The sequence below is a fragment of the Athene noctua genome, chromosome 7, assembly GCF_965140245.1.
Source record: "Athene noctua chromosome 7, bAthNoc1.hap1.1, whole genome shotgun sequence".
NCBI lineage: Eukaryota > Metazoa > Chordata > Aves > Strigiformes > Strigidae > Athene > Athene noctua.
This window is the reverse complement of record NC_134043.1, coordinates 26,482,552-26,499,787: the sequence shown is the minus strand read 5'-3', so window position 1 is coordinate 26,499,787 and position 17,236 is coordinate 26,482,552. Positions and strand designations below refer to the sequence as shown.

The 17,236-nt window shown below is 35.4% G+C and overlaps 1 protein-coding gene across 6 annotated transcripts in view; it reads left to right on the top strand.

Annotated features, from left to right (window-relative positions):
• Positions 1 to 17,236, top strand: part of CCDC141 (coiled-coil domain containing 141) — a 90,766-nt gene that overhangs the window by 6,196 nt on the left and 67,334 nt on the right. For all 6 annotated transcript variants that reach the window (XR_012633950.1, XM_074910705.1, XM_074910704.1 and 3 more), the window contains exons 3-5: positions 10,730 to 10,921; positions 13,123 to 13,231; positions 15,931 to 16,184. Coding sequence is in view for 5 of the 6 variants with exons in the window: in XM_074910705.1 (XP_074766806.1) it covers positions 10,730 to 10,921; positions 13,123 to 13,231; positions 15,931 to 16,184 (555 nt within the window). In the remaining variant the exon portion in view is untranslated. The remainder of the gene's footprint in view (positions 1 to 10,729; positions 10,922 to 13,122; positions 13,232 to 15,930; positions 16,185 to 17,236) is intronic.

The following is a 17,236-nucleotide window of genomic DNA, read 5'->3' as shown; positions in this document are numbered from 1 at the left end:
AACCAACACTGTTATTAATTTGGCTCATGATGAACCTGAAGATTGATCCTAATTATTTTATTTTATTCAATTCACAGAGCATAAATTGCAAAATAGTAATTTATATGCTAATATCCAAGAAAACAAATGAGAAAATTACATTCTTCAAAAGCCAATAATATAATATGATAAATTTTTGGAACCTTATCTATTTTAAAGTCAGCTATTTCAAGTAAAATTATTTTTATAATACTTATTTTTCAGTAATTTTGTTATGGAAGAAATTATTGTTAGTATCTTCTGAATTATTTACATGTAATTATCGAAGTGCCCAACAGTAAAATTAGCAGCAAAGTGCAGCTGCATTTTCATCATAAAGGAAAGCTGAGTTTTGCAAGTGATTTGAAAAAAAAGGGAAAAAGTAAGATTTAATGAATATTTTTTTCAATGTTCAGCTTACTCACCAGTTTAAATATTTGCATAAATAAAATTCTCACTGAAATAGTATTTGTCTCAAAATAGTTTTGTGACTGCTTTCTGCGCTTCAAGTTAGTAACTATTTGTGTTGTATAATTTCACCACTACCTATAAACAAAGATTAATTTTAGCAGCATCTTGGTGAGGTGGATAGTATACACCCCTGAAAATTCCAGTGCTGGACCTTTGTACTATGTAAAACACGAGCTGAAGTGTGAAATTTGGCCCAAAATAATAATGAAATATAGGGAAGGAAGAAGGAAAGAAACTACTGAGCAGGATCAGGGTTTAAATAGGTATAATTCCGTAATTATGAGAGAAATGTGTGCTCCAGTCAGCTGTGCATGTCAAAACAGTTTGACAAGCCCTACCTGTTTTACAGGAAATAATGATGACAGACAGAAATAAATGACAAAAGGAACAAAAGACAAAGAGTTTTCCAAAGTTCTCTCATTCCAGAGCAATCCAATATCCAGTTCTGATGAGAATATTGCTCATTGGGAGCAATCTAATCATGAACCTCATTATGAAATGATGGACTTGATCATGAAAGGAAGAGGATCAAGAGGAAGCAGAACAATTTAGGTAGTAGAAGAAGAGAAATATTGTAAAGTTCAACAATCCAAATATAAGGCTGTGCAGTTAAACTGAATAGCAAGTATTTTTGTTGCGGCCTTAAGTTTACTACTTGACTGCGGAACAGCTATTAACCACCATGGATCTGGAAACAGTCTAGGATCTGATACTTGCAACTATTCTGAAGAGAATTAGGAAGTATGACTGGAAATTTAGGATTCTGGTCATCTATACTGAAAAAAGCTGACATAAAACTGAAGGTAGATGCGTAGTAGGGATATCAAAGGGAAGAGTATCATCTTATTTCTTAATGTGGACTAAAAAAATGTGATTTTTGGATTAGCAGGAAGACTGAGAGTCTCATAAATATATTGAATCAGTAAATACCACAGGAGAGCAACTGCTTAAATTGAACAACATAGATAATGTTGGAGATGTGGTATTTTAGTGGTAAGTGTATGGATACTCAAAAAGGTAAAAATGTTTTACAAAGTCTCACATTACTTGCTTCATGAACTAGCTTCTCAGTATGTTTTGTTTTGTTTTAGGTTTTTTTTTTTTCGTTTTTTTTTTTTTTTTTCTGGTGATTCAAACAACCATCATGAGTATGGAAGTGATTTCAATGCTTTTATCTGAGTGTGAAAAACCACTGATGACCAACTTCAGTTTAGTCATAGCTATTCCTGATATGTTAAATTCAGATCCTGGGTCTCCAGTAGTATGGTGGGAGAGGTCTGTAGGACAACACCTTTCCTAGGTCATGTGGGAATCTTCTGAATTTCCCCAGCAGGGTCTACCAACATGGGTCTTCTAAAGCCCAGACAGAGTTAAAAGTTATCTTTAGTGCTCTTTTCTTTAGAATAGCCCATCAAAGGGCAGCATAAATTCCATCTACCTCCTGCAGGGGCTTTGTTGTTAATTTGGTTTGGTTTTTAAGTGCTGGTTGTGGTCTAACACAAAATAAGTTTTGTGTTTCCTTGAACCAACTCAAGTAAATTTTCAGTAAAACTTTCAATAAAGTTAATAAACTTAAGAAATTAAGCAGATCACCATCTGGTTAAATGCTTCCAGGTGTTAGCTGCTCTAGCCTATTTGAAAGTCAGAGGGGAGACCAAAAGAGCTAAGGCAGCATCGATTTCCTTGCATCCTAAGGATCAATGCTTATGCTTTGGAGTGAAAATAGGCTAATCAAATATTAGGATACAGAGGTAGGAGAGTGGATTTGCATATGATAATAAACATTGTTATTTGGCCATGTTCTGTAACATAAAAATACTACATCTAAGTCTGAAAAAAGCCTGTGAGGACCATGGAGCTATACATGATATGCAGTGATTTTCAGCTAATAAACAAATTCCAAATCAGAGATTTCTGTGAATGGTTGCAATAATTACAACGGGAAGTTAAAAAAAAAAAAGTAATTTTTATTCATCAATTCAGTTAACTAGCATAAACAATGTTGAATTGAAAGTATTAAATATACAGCACCCCAGGATGGTCGCTTAGTTTGAGATATTCACTGACTATCCTCCTATTAAATGCCTTCAAGCATTTGTTAGAAAAATGATTATTTGAGCATAGTCTGCTACAAGCAGTTTATGTCTATAAAAGAGATGCCCAGGAGCAGCCTTTCATGAGCTACCCAAATGACTCCACCATTGTTTTAGCACTGTTTCCGAATTGCCAATGCAAGAAGGCAATGATTTATTCTGTCTGTTCATCCAGTACTTGTACTTTTTTAAAGCTATTAAACGTCAGATTTAGTGTGAAGTTTTGCTATGTCAAGAAAAGCAGAAATGATCAATGTGTTTTCATTGGCCAGGAAGGGTAAAATGCTGCTCACTGCACACCTTTTTTTATTACACAAGAAAACTTTATTGGTTTGGGAGAAACTGTTAGATATTTTTTAAGAGATGCTTAAGTTAAACTGCATAAAAATATGAGTGAATTGAACATTAGCAGTTTTGCTGAAAGACAGTTTTTTCATACAGCAAAAAGGAAACCAAAATCTATAATGATTTTAAGCATTTCTTAAATGTGTTGTACAAAGGTTAAAGCAAGGCAGAGCCAAGAAAGCAGGTCTTTTTCTTTTCTATGAATATATACCGCCTGAAAAACATCTCATCAGCTGTGGAATGAGCGTGGATTTGGTAAGAACTCCAGTATAACTCTATTTTCTGCACTATATTTTTGGGATTTTTTTAGATAAATTGAATTTTAGCAATGGAAATCTATGAGTTAAAATTCAAATTGCACTGAAAGCATAAATAAGGAAATGAAATTACACTTTATAGAGTAGGACTAGGTCAAATAAGTCTATTAATAATTCTAGCCGTATATGCTACAATTATACTTTAACTATGCCAGTAACTTGAGATATTCTTGTATATTTACATGTAAGTAGTTGTGAGCAATGAGCAGTTTTGCAAACTGAAGACAATGCTAAAACTCTAACTGGATTCAGTACTTAACAATTTTTTCTGTATATAAGTGAATGAAGGTGGGACCATGAAACTTCAGTCAGAAACAGTAAGTTCAGGTAGCAATTGAAAGGTGTCTGAAGAATTTAAACATTATTGTGTATGATAGTGAAAAACTTCTGGATACATTGCTGCATATGGGTAATGTAGTAATTGGATTATTGGAAAACTACATTGTTTCTATTTTGAATTTTATATTCTGAGTTCTGACAGCAGGTCTATGTTATGCTTACACCTTGTGTAGACATCTGTGATACCAGCTCAGACATAGCCAGCAGTGTAGCAGCAGTAGTATGAACCACAATTACCTGCCACTTTCACTAAAATTGTCTGCCAAATGTTAGTTGTATACCTTTAGAAACCTTCCTAGGAATCACTCTATGTCCATCAAGAACAGGGTTCATTCATTTTGCTACTGATGCATTTCTTGTGCTCAAAGCCCTGTAATGCTTCATTAAATTCCAAGCATCCTGTGGCTAGAAGTGGTACATTGCATTAGGATGGTCCTCAGATCTTTTTTGAGCTGCACTGTACTAAAGGATTTACAGTGCAGATGACAGAAGTGCTTTTAGTGAAGATACAACCCCCATGAAAGCAATAAAAACAACTCGAGAAGTAAATACTCTACTAGCACTGAGTTCTAAGCTACTGACACTGCGTGACTTAAAACTTACCTTAGGCATGTCTTCACTAGCTGCACTCACAGCATCGTTTTCTCTGAAATGATACTGTTGCAAACTGGTAGCACTGTGGATAACTATGCTCAAATTGGCAAGGACAGGAGACAAGCTTAAGAAACAGGAGAGGCCTTGATTAAACTAGAGATGGCTACAGTCACAGTAAATTTAGTGCTAGGATTTACTGCAGTAAATACAGTTCTTGAAACATATACTCTTGTATAAAAGTATGATTCTTGCACAGTGACATGAGTTTCAAACAGTTTGAGTTGTTGTGGTACAATTTTGTCAAGTATCTTACAGCTCTTCTACCTGGTAATTTATTTTTTTTATAAATGATTCTTTGGGAGTACACTTTCCAAGTAAAGTGAGGGGTTAATTTCAATTTAATATAGTACAATGAGATCTTGATTATCTACACTGACTTTAAAAAAAAATAAATAAAGACAATCAGCAGTAAATCTTTATGAGCAGTGGTATTTAACATATTGTTAACTCATCACTTTGATCCAGTTTTATAGCGAGATAATTGGAGGGGAAGCTCTTGCACATGTGTTTCTGGCTCAGAAATGCAATATATCTGTCCCAGGTTCTCCTGTCTGGATTCTGTTTCCTCTTTCCTTTTCTCAGCTGGGATTACGTACAGCCAGGTGTAAAAGTGAACCGATGTTTACAATGCACAGAGAGATGCCATTTGCTGTGTACTGCTGACATGATCTTCCTGTAGTCTAAGCAATTCCAGAATATTTGACTATGGATCAAGTTTGACTTGACATGTCAGGCTTGATCAGGCTATAAGATATTTTGGGGGTTTGTCTTCTTTTTTTTTTTTTTTTTAATTATTGCTACATAAACTGGCTTGAGGAGTTTAAAATCCATAAATTCAGTAGCTTTCCTACTGAAGATTGCACTGAAATGAAATGTGAAGATCAGATGCACATACTTCAGTGCAACTTTTTGCAGCTCTGCATAAGATTCACCAAGATTTAGAAATATTGTGATAGTTCATGCCTTGATATGCTCCTTGCAGTAGAAGTTTTTTTGGTGTGTTTTGTTTTTGTTTTTGTTTTTTTTTTTTTCCCCTAAAGCTAATCTTAGCTACATAACATATGTACACAACATAATGTTGTTGAAATGAGAGAATTCTGTAGCAGCAGAGATACACAAATATCTCATCATTGACAGCAACTTTGTAGCCTATAGACTACAACTAAAAATGCCTACCTAAAAATAAGAGAAAACTGTGTGTTATGAAATAATTTTAAGTTAGTAGCTAAAATTAAATGGCCTTTTGCATTCTTTAAAACCCTCTGGAGATAAGAATCTGTCATAAAGCACAGCATTCATAGCAGAGAAGGAAGTAGTATGGGGAGTAACAAGCTGTCTTTGGATTATCTCAACCCTGGGCTGGAACATCTACTGAACTGACTTTGAACAAAACATGGAGGGAGCAAAGAAACAGGTTAAATGGCTTTTTCAGTAATAACTACCTCTGAGGCTGAGTGGTCTGTACACTCCACACTGCTTTATGTTTCTGCCCTCACCAGGCAAATGACACCTTTAAGAAACAATCTCATGGTCTCCCTCTTCACTAGAGTCATATTTTGCAGGTTAGAAATAAACTGGGGGCTTTCAGGGACTCCAGCTCTCTGTAAGCCTCTTGAAATAGCTTGAAAGTAAGGGCATGAGAATTTCACCCATGGCATCAACAGTTAAAACTGTGGGTTTGGTTTATCCCTCACCTGTAAAGGGTAGATAGCTGTCCAGAGAAGCAAGTATCCTCAATAGTTTCCAGTCTTCTCACCAAATTTTGGAACAATTTGAACAACAAAAACTGCATAAAAACACTGCATAAAAGCGAGTTGATGTTTAGTATTTGAACGTTGACATGAACTATGTATCAAGTGAATCAAAATCACTGAGGTAATTTGTTGTAGGACATAGCCCTAAATTTAGGTCTATTTTAAAACAAATTTTAGGATGTAATATCTATTTCCTAGTGTTGGGTGATAAATGACAAGAAAGGAGAACAACCCAGTCTGCACATGAAACCTTTGTTATTTTGTTTTCCCTTTCATGGTCTCTTCATATGTCTTCATTTATCAGTACTGAATCTATTGAAATAATGAAATACATAGACGTTATTTATTTTCCATTTTTATAGCTTATTAGGAAATTAATACCTTATATCCTAATTCACGTCTCTTCTAGAAAAATATTTTCTAAATGTAAAATAGTGTTAGTGCTGAATTTGGGTCTTGAGTGCTATCACTTTGAGTAAGTCTTAACTGTTAAGAAAGAGTAAACCATTTTTCTGCGTCCTGTAGACAAGCAGAGCTCTAGGCATTTCATGTTATATTATCATATATAATTAGAAAATATTGATTATTCTGTTGATGGACAGATAACAAAGCAGTGTGACATGGAACATTAGTATATAAATTTCTCTCTTATGTGTCTGAAAAGCTAGTCAGATTATCGTTCACTGTGTCTTCATGGTAACAAAAACATTTTATACTGTGCTTTTATTGGGGTAGCCTTTTAAAATCATCTTGAAAGCAGCCTGGCTGTTTTTTCAAAATATATTTTGAGAATTGAGGTTTGTTCTGAAGGAATGTAAATGTCATATCCTGCCTTTATGTTGTCTGTGAAATGTAATGAATGATAACAGGAATAGCTGGATAGAAACTATTAGAAATAATTGGAAGATTGAAATATATTTATTAAATGTACAGATTGTTTGAAGAGCAGCATATTATAGTTATGTGTGCTCATTTACTTACTGGCAAATGGCCTCAGTTAAAGAAATTGTTTGTTAGTATTCTGTGTGCAAAACCTTAGAAACAAATTTAGTGGCATAATTAGTAAGATGGAAACAAAATGACACACGAATCTACCAATTCTACTAGCATTATAGAACATAATAGAAATGTGAGCGCACTATTAATGGAGGTTTGCTTTTGATGTGCTTGATGTGTTTTGTATTGTGAAAATCCCACGTGTCTGAAGTTAACCAACAAGTGGGAAATAATGTATGGGGTCTGAAAAGATGTGTAAAGTGGCCTTCCAGGTGAAGTAACTTCTTTCTTCCTATTAGTATTGCATTGACCATTGGAGATTTCAAGACTTCACCTAAAATGCAGTTTTCTCAAACAAGTGAACAATGTAGACAAAGATGTGCCCTATTAAGTAGCCATCATGCCTGTAGATTACTTCTGAAGGCAATTACCGGTGGAAAAAAACTCCAAACGTTCATTATTTTCAGTAAACCATAATCTGTTTTCTAAGAGAGGTAGGAATATACTACCTTTTCCCTAATTTCTCAGTTCCTCGACGAATATCAAGGAAAATAAACCTTGACTTTGTAATTTTTAACTGAAAGCATTAACTACTAGCATATTAGGTCTCCAGATTTGTTTTCTAGCCATCACTTAGCCTTAAAGTGAGCTTTTGATATTCAGCAGAATGATTTTAACTGAACATGTAGAATCTTGATGTCATTTTATGGAATATCTCTTTCAGGTGTCTCATAACTTCATTCTCCACTAAAAGTCAATATTCCTTACATCCTATCCCTATGTTTCTCAATAATAAGGTATAGTCTCCTTTTGCTGAACTTCTGTGATGTTTGAAAGAAGTGTCACAATTAGGAAACCCAACAAATAAAGGAAAGTGGACATAATGAATGGAGTCATAACAGCAGAATTCTCCATGTTTTTACTTTTTAGCTTTTGGCACTCACTTTTTCAAATGAAGTCAAAATTAACTGCTAAAAGAATATGATTGGCATAAAGAAGTTTGAAAATTATTTTACATCAAAAATATTGCTAAAGCATTTTCATCCATATTTAGTAAGTGCTCTGAAATATGTCTACATTAACCTTACCTTGCTGTCTGTCCGGGACCCCAGACCACGCTGCCATTGTCCCTCCCCCACCCTCGGACCAGACGGGGTAGGGAGTGAGATACAAACCCCGGGGTTGAGATGAGGACAAATTTAATACAACAGTGTAACAAATAATAAACCGAACAACAACAATAGCAATAACAACCTCAATAAACAATAATAACAATGAGCAGGACAAGAGGTATACAGAGATATACCACAAGGATAGAGCAGCGAAGGGGAGCGAGTGACGACATGCAAAAGCCGTCCCTGCTCTTCCCACACTTGGGCGCCCGGACCTGATGTCAGCATGGTATTGAATAACCCGGCTGGAGCTCCCTCCCCACTGCTGGGGAAACTTAACCCTATCCTAGCTGAACCAGGACACTGTCACAGGGCAATGAAGTCACATTCTTGTGTATTTCATTCATTTGTCTTCTGTCATGATATTTCTTTTATTCTACACTTTAACCTTAAAGCTTCCACAAGACTTTCACAAGATCTTTTCTTCTAGGTGCTAGGAAATAAAATTCCTTTAGATCTGTTAGCCAGGATTCATCCAACACAGGTAGCACTTGGCAGTTATTACTTGAATTTTAGCCTTTTTTTGAGGTTGAACAAAGAATCAAGGCTTAGCTGGCTCTGAAGAGATTGTGCCCATATTTAGGAAAATCCAGTATCACATGGACAACACAATTTTTATAGCTTTGACAGTATACAAATAATTGAGACATCATGATGCAAACCAATAAAAAACCCAACCAAACAAGGAAGTTGAAAGAACTGTGTTAAAGATTGCAGTGGAAGATTAATTTTCATTTAACATTTTCATGAACTCAGTTCATTAACTTACAATTATCATTGTTTTGAAGCTGGGTTTTAAATTTTATTAATTGTAAAACCACATAATCTCTGTGGTTTAAAAATTCTCATGAGTTAGTGCTGTTCTTTTTTTATTTCTAGTAATAAGGATTCTGATTGCTGCACATAAGACTAGAAAAACACCTGCAGCAACCCTTAGTTACCTTGTCAGCTAGATAAATATTTTTGAATAAAAGTTGACTGGAGTACTTGTGATTAGATTCCTAAGGCAAAATGTTTTTCCTGATCTGATTCTTGTCTCATGGTATAATGGAGACATAAAACAGTTGCTATCAATAGTTACAGCTGTGTGACAGTATCTACTCCATGCAAATGACCTTATTTAAAGTCAACACATCATTTAAAATAAATGTTAATTAGATTTCTGCTTAAATACAGAACAAGTAGTATTTGGGGGATTTGAGGTTTTCTTCTCATATTATGAGGCAATCAGGATGGGGATTCAACAGTACAAAAAGAAGTGGTTTTACAGAAGGATTGGAAAGCAGCAGTTCCCATTCCTGGCATTCAGAAAATAAAATAGAATGTGCATTGTTCTCTAGAACACTGGCTTTTGATCAGATGCTCTCTGATGGGTTTGTCACCAAACAATAAGCATGCATTCATGTTGCTGATAATGACTGTTCTGTATACTGTAGAAAAAGATGGATTTGTTGGAGTTTTTCTTATGACTGTTAATTTTATCACTTTGTTTTCATAGTTGGCTGCCTGTAAATTTAAGTTAAAATAATTCAATTTTTTTTTTCAAAGAAATAATAAAAGTTCCATACTTTATTACACTGTTCTCATAGTACTGCTTTTAGAACTGATGAGACTCTTTGGTTCACGCTGACATCTCTGCGTAGTATGCAAGGTCTGGGGAGGACTGGGGGATATAGCTCTTTGTTTAGAACAATAAAGTTGTCTGCAATTTCCTCTCTTCAGTTGGATATATCAGAAGAATTTGAAGTTTTCCAGTTCTTTAGCCTTTATTAGAGTCTGTGTTATGAGAATGAGTTACCATAGATTTTCACTTTCCTAATATAGATTTCTTTTCCATTACGCATTCATTTGATAGCCCACAATAACAGAAGAAAGTGGTGCTTTATTAATTCATACTCATGATAAAACCTGCGATGGGGGGAAGAATAGAACAAATGCTAATCAGTTTTTCTGACACACTTAAGATTTTTAACATAAACTGCAAATGGTAGAGCAGTTATCCTTCTCATGGTGAGATTAGTAAAGGGAATGAAACACAATAGAACAATTTTCTTGACAATAGAGTATTATTATTTGGCAGCCAGTTTGAGGAATGCCAAGAGCTGAACTTGAAACATTGCATAAATTTAGTGTTTTTCTGGAAAATATGTGCATATATTCAAGCTACTCTTTTCTGGATTGCATTGAAAGCTTGTAATGCCAGGTAATGTAATATGATGGCATATGAAAGAAGATTCAAAATATCTGCATTACTACCACTTCCATGAAGATCTGTGTTTAAGGAGATGTAAACCCATTTGAATCTAAATTTTAGTGATATAAAGATAAATTCTCTTAACACTTGTTTTTAAATTTCATAAAAATATTGCCTCATAAGCACAGATGAAATTCAGAAGCTTGCTATGAAACATGCAGGAACAGCTGCACTCCTATCACTAGAAATGGAAATAAAGCAGGAGTAGGAGAGTTGTGGGTAGTTTATCAGACCCACTGAAGATATATCCTGACACCAGTATCAGCACAGTGTTATTTCTTCTTTTTTTTTTTTTTTTTTTCTTCTTTCTTCGCAGGCTTTGGAAGACCAGGTGTGGGACCTGCTGCATGAAGCAGACAAGGCTGCAGAGGAGAACAAAGAAAAGAGTCAGGTGTACGATGCCATGGCAGAGACCCTTGGGGATGCATGGGATGCCCTCATCATTATGTTAGAGAAGCGACAGGCACTTCTGGAACTTACTTCAGTGTTCTTTGAAAATGCTCTGGAGGTTTGTATTTAAATAAAATTATTATTAATTTGAAACCTTCTGCATCTTACTGGTACTCTGTCAACTGTCATTTTACTCCTCTATATGTTCATTGAATTTCTAAAGGTTGAAGCAATTAAGAAATCTCTAGATGTATTCTTCCTTTTGCACCTTCTGGATAGCTCAGGATGAAACTGAACAAAAATCCATGTAGGCTTTAAGAAATATCCTAGTCATGATGTCTCCAAAAGTTGTACTTGACAGAGACAGTGAAAAATGGAACTTGACCCAAACATTAAAAATGTAATTCAGTAGCTATGGACATTCTGCAAAGTATCTTTTGTTGCTTATAATTTAACTTATTTGGCATTGAAAGAGCTAAATTCTCAGGTGCCTTCACTAATGCTTATTGAAGATTGGCCACTGAAAGTTTTACACCAAAAATATCCATAAGAGCTATAGTAATTATGCAAACTAAATGTTAATCTAACTTGCCAGTCCTTCCATGTGCACAAAATGACAACTGTGTGAGCCTAGAGACAGATTTTAGTGTTGTCTTTCCCTGTTTACCCATTTCTCTGTATCTCTTATCCTCAATTCACTGATACAGAGGGAGCTAAATCAGAGAGGGATTCCATGTCCTGAAGTGTGCACTCACTCTGTGTAGCCTTACATTCAATTCTCTCCACATCCCTGATAATTTTGTTCCTACAATAGTACAGTGCCACCTACAAATTACAGGAGCAACCATTCTACTGCTAGCTGTCCTAAGAACTCCAAGATCAACAATCTACTAACTATCGTGTCCTGACAATGTGTATTATACAAAGAAATTAGTACAGAGTTGGCATAAGTATCACTGTAATAACTTCTGTACTACCAAAGGTCGACCTAGTGCAGATTAAATTCTTAGGAGGTAGTTGAATTGCCCCTGCAACAGGCTTATATCATTAAAACAAAGTGCAGCAGATGGAGCACAGCATAGATCACACCCATTATATATGGAAGGGGAGAAGAAATGTGATATTGATTTAAATAGGATTTGCTGAAACTTGTTATGAAAAGGCTTTTCTTTAAGTTTTTTAGTTTGTCATTATAGAAATCTTTGTTTTATTGTGATAAACCACATAATGTATCTCAAGAATAGTCTGTAGTGAAAATCAGAACTCGAATCTCAAATGTTGACTTTTATAACATGGTGGTAAAGGAGAAAAACCTTGAACAACAGAAATGGTTGGACTAGATGATCTTCAGGGTCTTTTCTAACCTAGATTATTTTGTGATTCTGTGAGTCTTTAAATGACAGAAAAAGCAGACTACTTGCTTTTCATCTTCCTTAATTTCACCATAGTTTTCAACATCTTTGCTTACACTGAAACACAAGTTTGAACTCCAGTGGTTTCTTCATTCTTGAAAAGGATCACTAGAATTGACAAAGATTGGCTAAGATGCAGAATATGTGTCTCAACTCTGAGCTACTCATAATTGGAATTGCACCTGCAAAGGTGCCAAGAATTATTTGGCTTCCAAATAAAATTCTGAGTTTGGTTTTAACAATCTCAGCAAACTACAAAATCTGCTCCAGATCTCCTCGAAAAACAGCATGTTTCAATACTTAAAATATGGAACCCGTGGAAAATGAGATGTAAAGGAGTAATCTAATTTCAGTCTTCATTACAGACATGCTGATTCCCCACTATAATTAATTACTGTGTTACCATAATATTAGTTAGCTTAAACTTGCTACTCATTTCTGCCTTCAGAAGATTGCTTTGAAGATTGTATCTCTGGCTGATGTTGCCCTTAAATGTTTTTTTTCCCTCAATACTTTAACATTAGAAAGAGGTTCTGGGAAGGAGACTTAAGTTAAAGGCTTCATTTGTGTTAAATCGTTTTACTGAAGGCTTTGAAATTAACGAGTTCCTCCACGAGAATTTATTTTCAGTGGGTCTGAAGGCTATGTAGGAAAGATGATCATAAAGTGACAAACTATAATTACAGAGTACACAACTGAACTTTGGGTTCCTGTAATCAATTTTTTGAGAACCTCAAAAAAACAGGTGTAGAGGCTACAAAGAATCTGTGCCTAGCAGTCACTAAAGATGTCTTTCCCCAATCCTTTACAAATTCTCATTAATTTTCCTTAAATACAGAGATTATGATGAAGTTCTGCAAAGAACATTATGCTGTGCTTCTTCCCACCCTATGTTTTCTTCATGCAGTTTGCTGTTAAAATTGACCAAGTGGAAGATTTCCTGAAAAATGCCCAAGAGTTTGACAATATTGACTCTTTGAGAGAACTCCTCCTGCAACAAGAGCATCATACAAAAGGTACAAACAGTATTCCACTCCTGATGGTGTGAGATTGTGCACTAACTGCTTAAAGGATTATTTTACTCTTCCTGTGCATACATAAAAAAATATCTTAGAACAATTATGAAAATCTTCTATTTGGAAAAATATAATGGTGAAATAACTCTTTATCAGGCCTCCCAAAAGATATAAAACTCCTGGTTTTGAGATAGCTCTCTCATGGTTCTATCTTTGTTGCTGCAGAGCATCTAGTGATAAGCTTATATTCTGATTTCAAGGCAGCCCAAGTCAGGAGAGCTACTAAGAAGTCAGCCTGATTTTTAGTGCTGTTTGGCATGCAAGCTCTAAAACCATCATACAGTTCTATGGAAAAATTAATCAAAGTTATCATAGCTACCAATGAATTAGCATTTTCCTATGGAAAATTTCCATTAGAAAATTTCCAATCAGCTTTAGTAACAACCCCCTGCAAAGTCCTACACTTTCTTTAGAATGGCCAGGGGAAAATTATGCCCTCTGCTTTCCTTTGCCTAGAGATGGGGTTTGAAGCAGAAGTGGTGAAGTGAGGGTGGGAGCTATCAGATAGAGGTGACAACTAGCCAGCTTCAGAATCTATTTGCCTACAGTGGTTCTCTGCATTTTGCTTCTGCCTTTGAGGAGAGAGGCTGTGTTTCACATCACCATTGAGTTGTCTGATCTGTTCCAAGAGGTTCTGCAGCTAGAACTGTAACACTCTTGGAAACAAGGTGTGCTCCTCTCTTCCACAATGTTCCTGCACATGTGTTTGCCTAGAAAATTCTTCCATATGAGGTTTTTTTCATTCAAATTTTCATGTGAAGCATCTTCTACAATGTTATGGTACTCAATTCAAAAAGGGCAAAATAAATTTTCTCAAAACCAGTCTCACTCTGTGGCTACTTCAGACACTTTTGAAATTCCATATGGTTCTCTATTTTTTTTAAGACTTAAGACTCCGTTTTTGTAATTTTAACCACATTTTTCTATAATATTACTAACAACCGGCAGAATTTAAATACTTTATTATTCACTAGTTGAGTACCAGCTTAAATATTTTCAGCTACCTTCAATGCCAGGTATTCTCCTCAGGAGACTGAACAGAGAATTGAATTCAGATGACTCTAACATGGGTTTTGGGGCTTCTAATTCAATCTTCATGGGAGCAAAGTGCTCACTGTATAGCAATTTTAATGTGAAGTATCTGGCAGTAATTTATTGCTGAAAAGATGGTCTATAACTGTAAGAATCAAATGGTTTGCCAGAGAAAGATTGCTTTGATGGGAATGAACCATTCTTCAGATGAAGGAAAGTGGTTGCAATTCACAGGTTTCTTAATCTATCTTAACCACATCAAATCTGGAAAACTGATATTGTGCTCTTTGATAAAAATGAGTTTGTATCTCTTTCTGCAAGGAGGATACTGACTACCCACTTCAAAGTAAGATGGCTGAAAATACAACCTTTACAAAGTATTTGCTCTACCAATATGTGATGAGTAGTTATCACAAAAAAAAAAAAAAAGTCTTGAAACAAAGGCATTTCAAATCAGAATAAAAAAAGCAAAACCATGAATTACCCTCATCCATTTTTATACGTATACCATTTTGGATAGACAAAAATGCTGAAATGGAACATTTCTGATTTGATTAATTCTACCTTTCTGGAAGGCAAGAAGTTAAATGAACAGGCTTGTTGCAGTGAGCTTTGGAAACTACACACTCTTGTTAGCCCTTGGCATATGGAGAAGTGGAAGCATTTGACTTCTGCATCTTCCCTAGGTGCTCCATATGAAAGTTGTAGATTTAGGGTGCTTCACTTCGAACCGTCAATAGAGGTACTCAGCCAGGAACAGGAATGTTTCAGCTGTTTGCTGCCTGTCATCGATTGCTTCATTAACAGCTCCTTGAAAACTTTATATATATATATATATATATATATGTATATGCACCTCTTATTCTGGCTTGACCCTTCTTCCTCATTCCATACCTCAAACTTTTCCCTTTTCATTTGAAAGACCTAGAAATACTGATTGTTTTCTGTGCATTAGATTTTGTACTGCATGTCTTTAAGGAGCTGGAATAAGGACACAGACATGACTAGTAGGTTATTAAAGTGTACTCGTCCACTGAATTTTAACCCTGAATGTATAGAGGTTATGGAAGTTCCTGATTTTCATGACTTATTTAGTCATAAGGTTGTAACAGTCCCCAGACAGGAAAACTTTTCCTTTCAGCTTCTGTGAGGGGCATAAAGACCTAAACTTTGCTTGCATTGGTAATGAGAAACTACAGCGGTTTCTGACCCACACAGAAAGCAGGGTAGGAAACTCCAGCTTACCTGAGGATTGGGAAACCATCACAAATAATTTTGAGAAACAGTATCACATCTGGGTTTTGTCTCAATGGCTCTCAGTGCACCATTGTATTTGTGCTTATATGTACTATTAATATCTACATGCATGTATGTGTATACACTCTTGTAACTTTGTAGGTATACTGTAGGTATGTAACTGTTGAAAATACCTTACGATACATACCTTCTAAAGTAAGTATTTACAACCTGTTCATGCAAGCATGAAAATACATTACACTCATGTATGCAAATAGGTAGTTTTAAAAATACTTGAGTAATATTTGAAATACACTACTAGAATTACAAATCACATTGGTTTCTTTCCCTATGAAATTGTATTCTTACAGAGCTTTTGGAAAAGTCACTTGCACTTTTAAACAAAAGCCAAGAGCTAACTGAATTCATAGAAGAATTCAAATGTGAGGGGCCGAATGCAAATCCGGAGCTGATCCAGGGAGCCCAGAGCAGCTTCTTGAAAATTGACAATCTCCTTGAAATGCTACAAGACAGGAGACGGCAACTGGACAGATTTCTTAAACATCAGCGCCAAGGACTCCAGCAGGTTCTGCAAATTTGTTTGTGGCACCAACAAGAGAACCAGGTAAGACATATAATATTAAGGGAAGTCACAGTAAAAAAACCCCAACACCTTAGCAACTGTTTTGCAGTAGATGCTATTACAGAAAATGAGTTTAAATATATTTATTAGGCCAATATCCCTGGGCCACTTCTGTTTGAGATCCTAACTTTTGAATATTTGACTTTGTAACTATAACATTCATATTTTAATATAAATTTAATGTCTTCAAAAGCACTATTTCCATTATGTGGATCTCTCCTGTAAGTTATCAAATGTGGTGCTTCAAACCAAACTAGATTCCTTTCAAACTGAATTCCCAGCACAAACAAACCTCTAGCCATGTGAGAAATAACAGTAACTGATAATATCAGTTACAACCACAGCAGACTGTTTCTGGACTAGTCAGTTAAAAAGAAGATATAGCATAGGTAGCCATCTGGTGTGTCTGAAAACAGAGGAGTATTTTGTACTTGGAGCCAGATCAAAATTCTTTAGGGTAGTGTAGAGATTGCAGGTTTTCCACACCTGCAACCTGTTTCTCTTTTTTCTTCCAGCTTAGCTTCCATTGCTCAGATCACAAAGAATAAGTATAGAAACTGTTTTCTACAGGCAAATTTCCTGATCATCTGAGGAGACCGACCAGTATTTAACTACCTGTTAGCTCATATCTGCATCCAGTTTGAGGCTGGTATACACACAGAGTGACAAATTCAAATACTTTTTCATGTCATGCTTATCAGAATGTACTGATTTGAGTATCTGCATTAGAGTCAAACCTAGTATAATATATTATTTCTACATTTACGGAAACTTAATTTGTGTTTATTATGGACAAAAAATAAATTCACATATAAATACAAAGAGTGGAAATTTAACTTTTAGAGACTTGATATAAAATTTCTCTGTCTGGCCTCTAACACATTATGCCTATATTTCTGAGTGATGACAGAAATGATACTCTCAAAGCCTCTCAGCATATCTGAAAACTAACATTCCAATCTCTGTACATGGACTGAACTCCTCTTGGTGTCCAGTGGTGCTACATATGCAAAACTAGCATATTGAACTCCTGC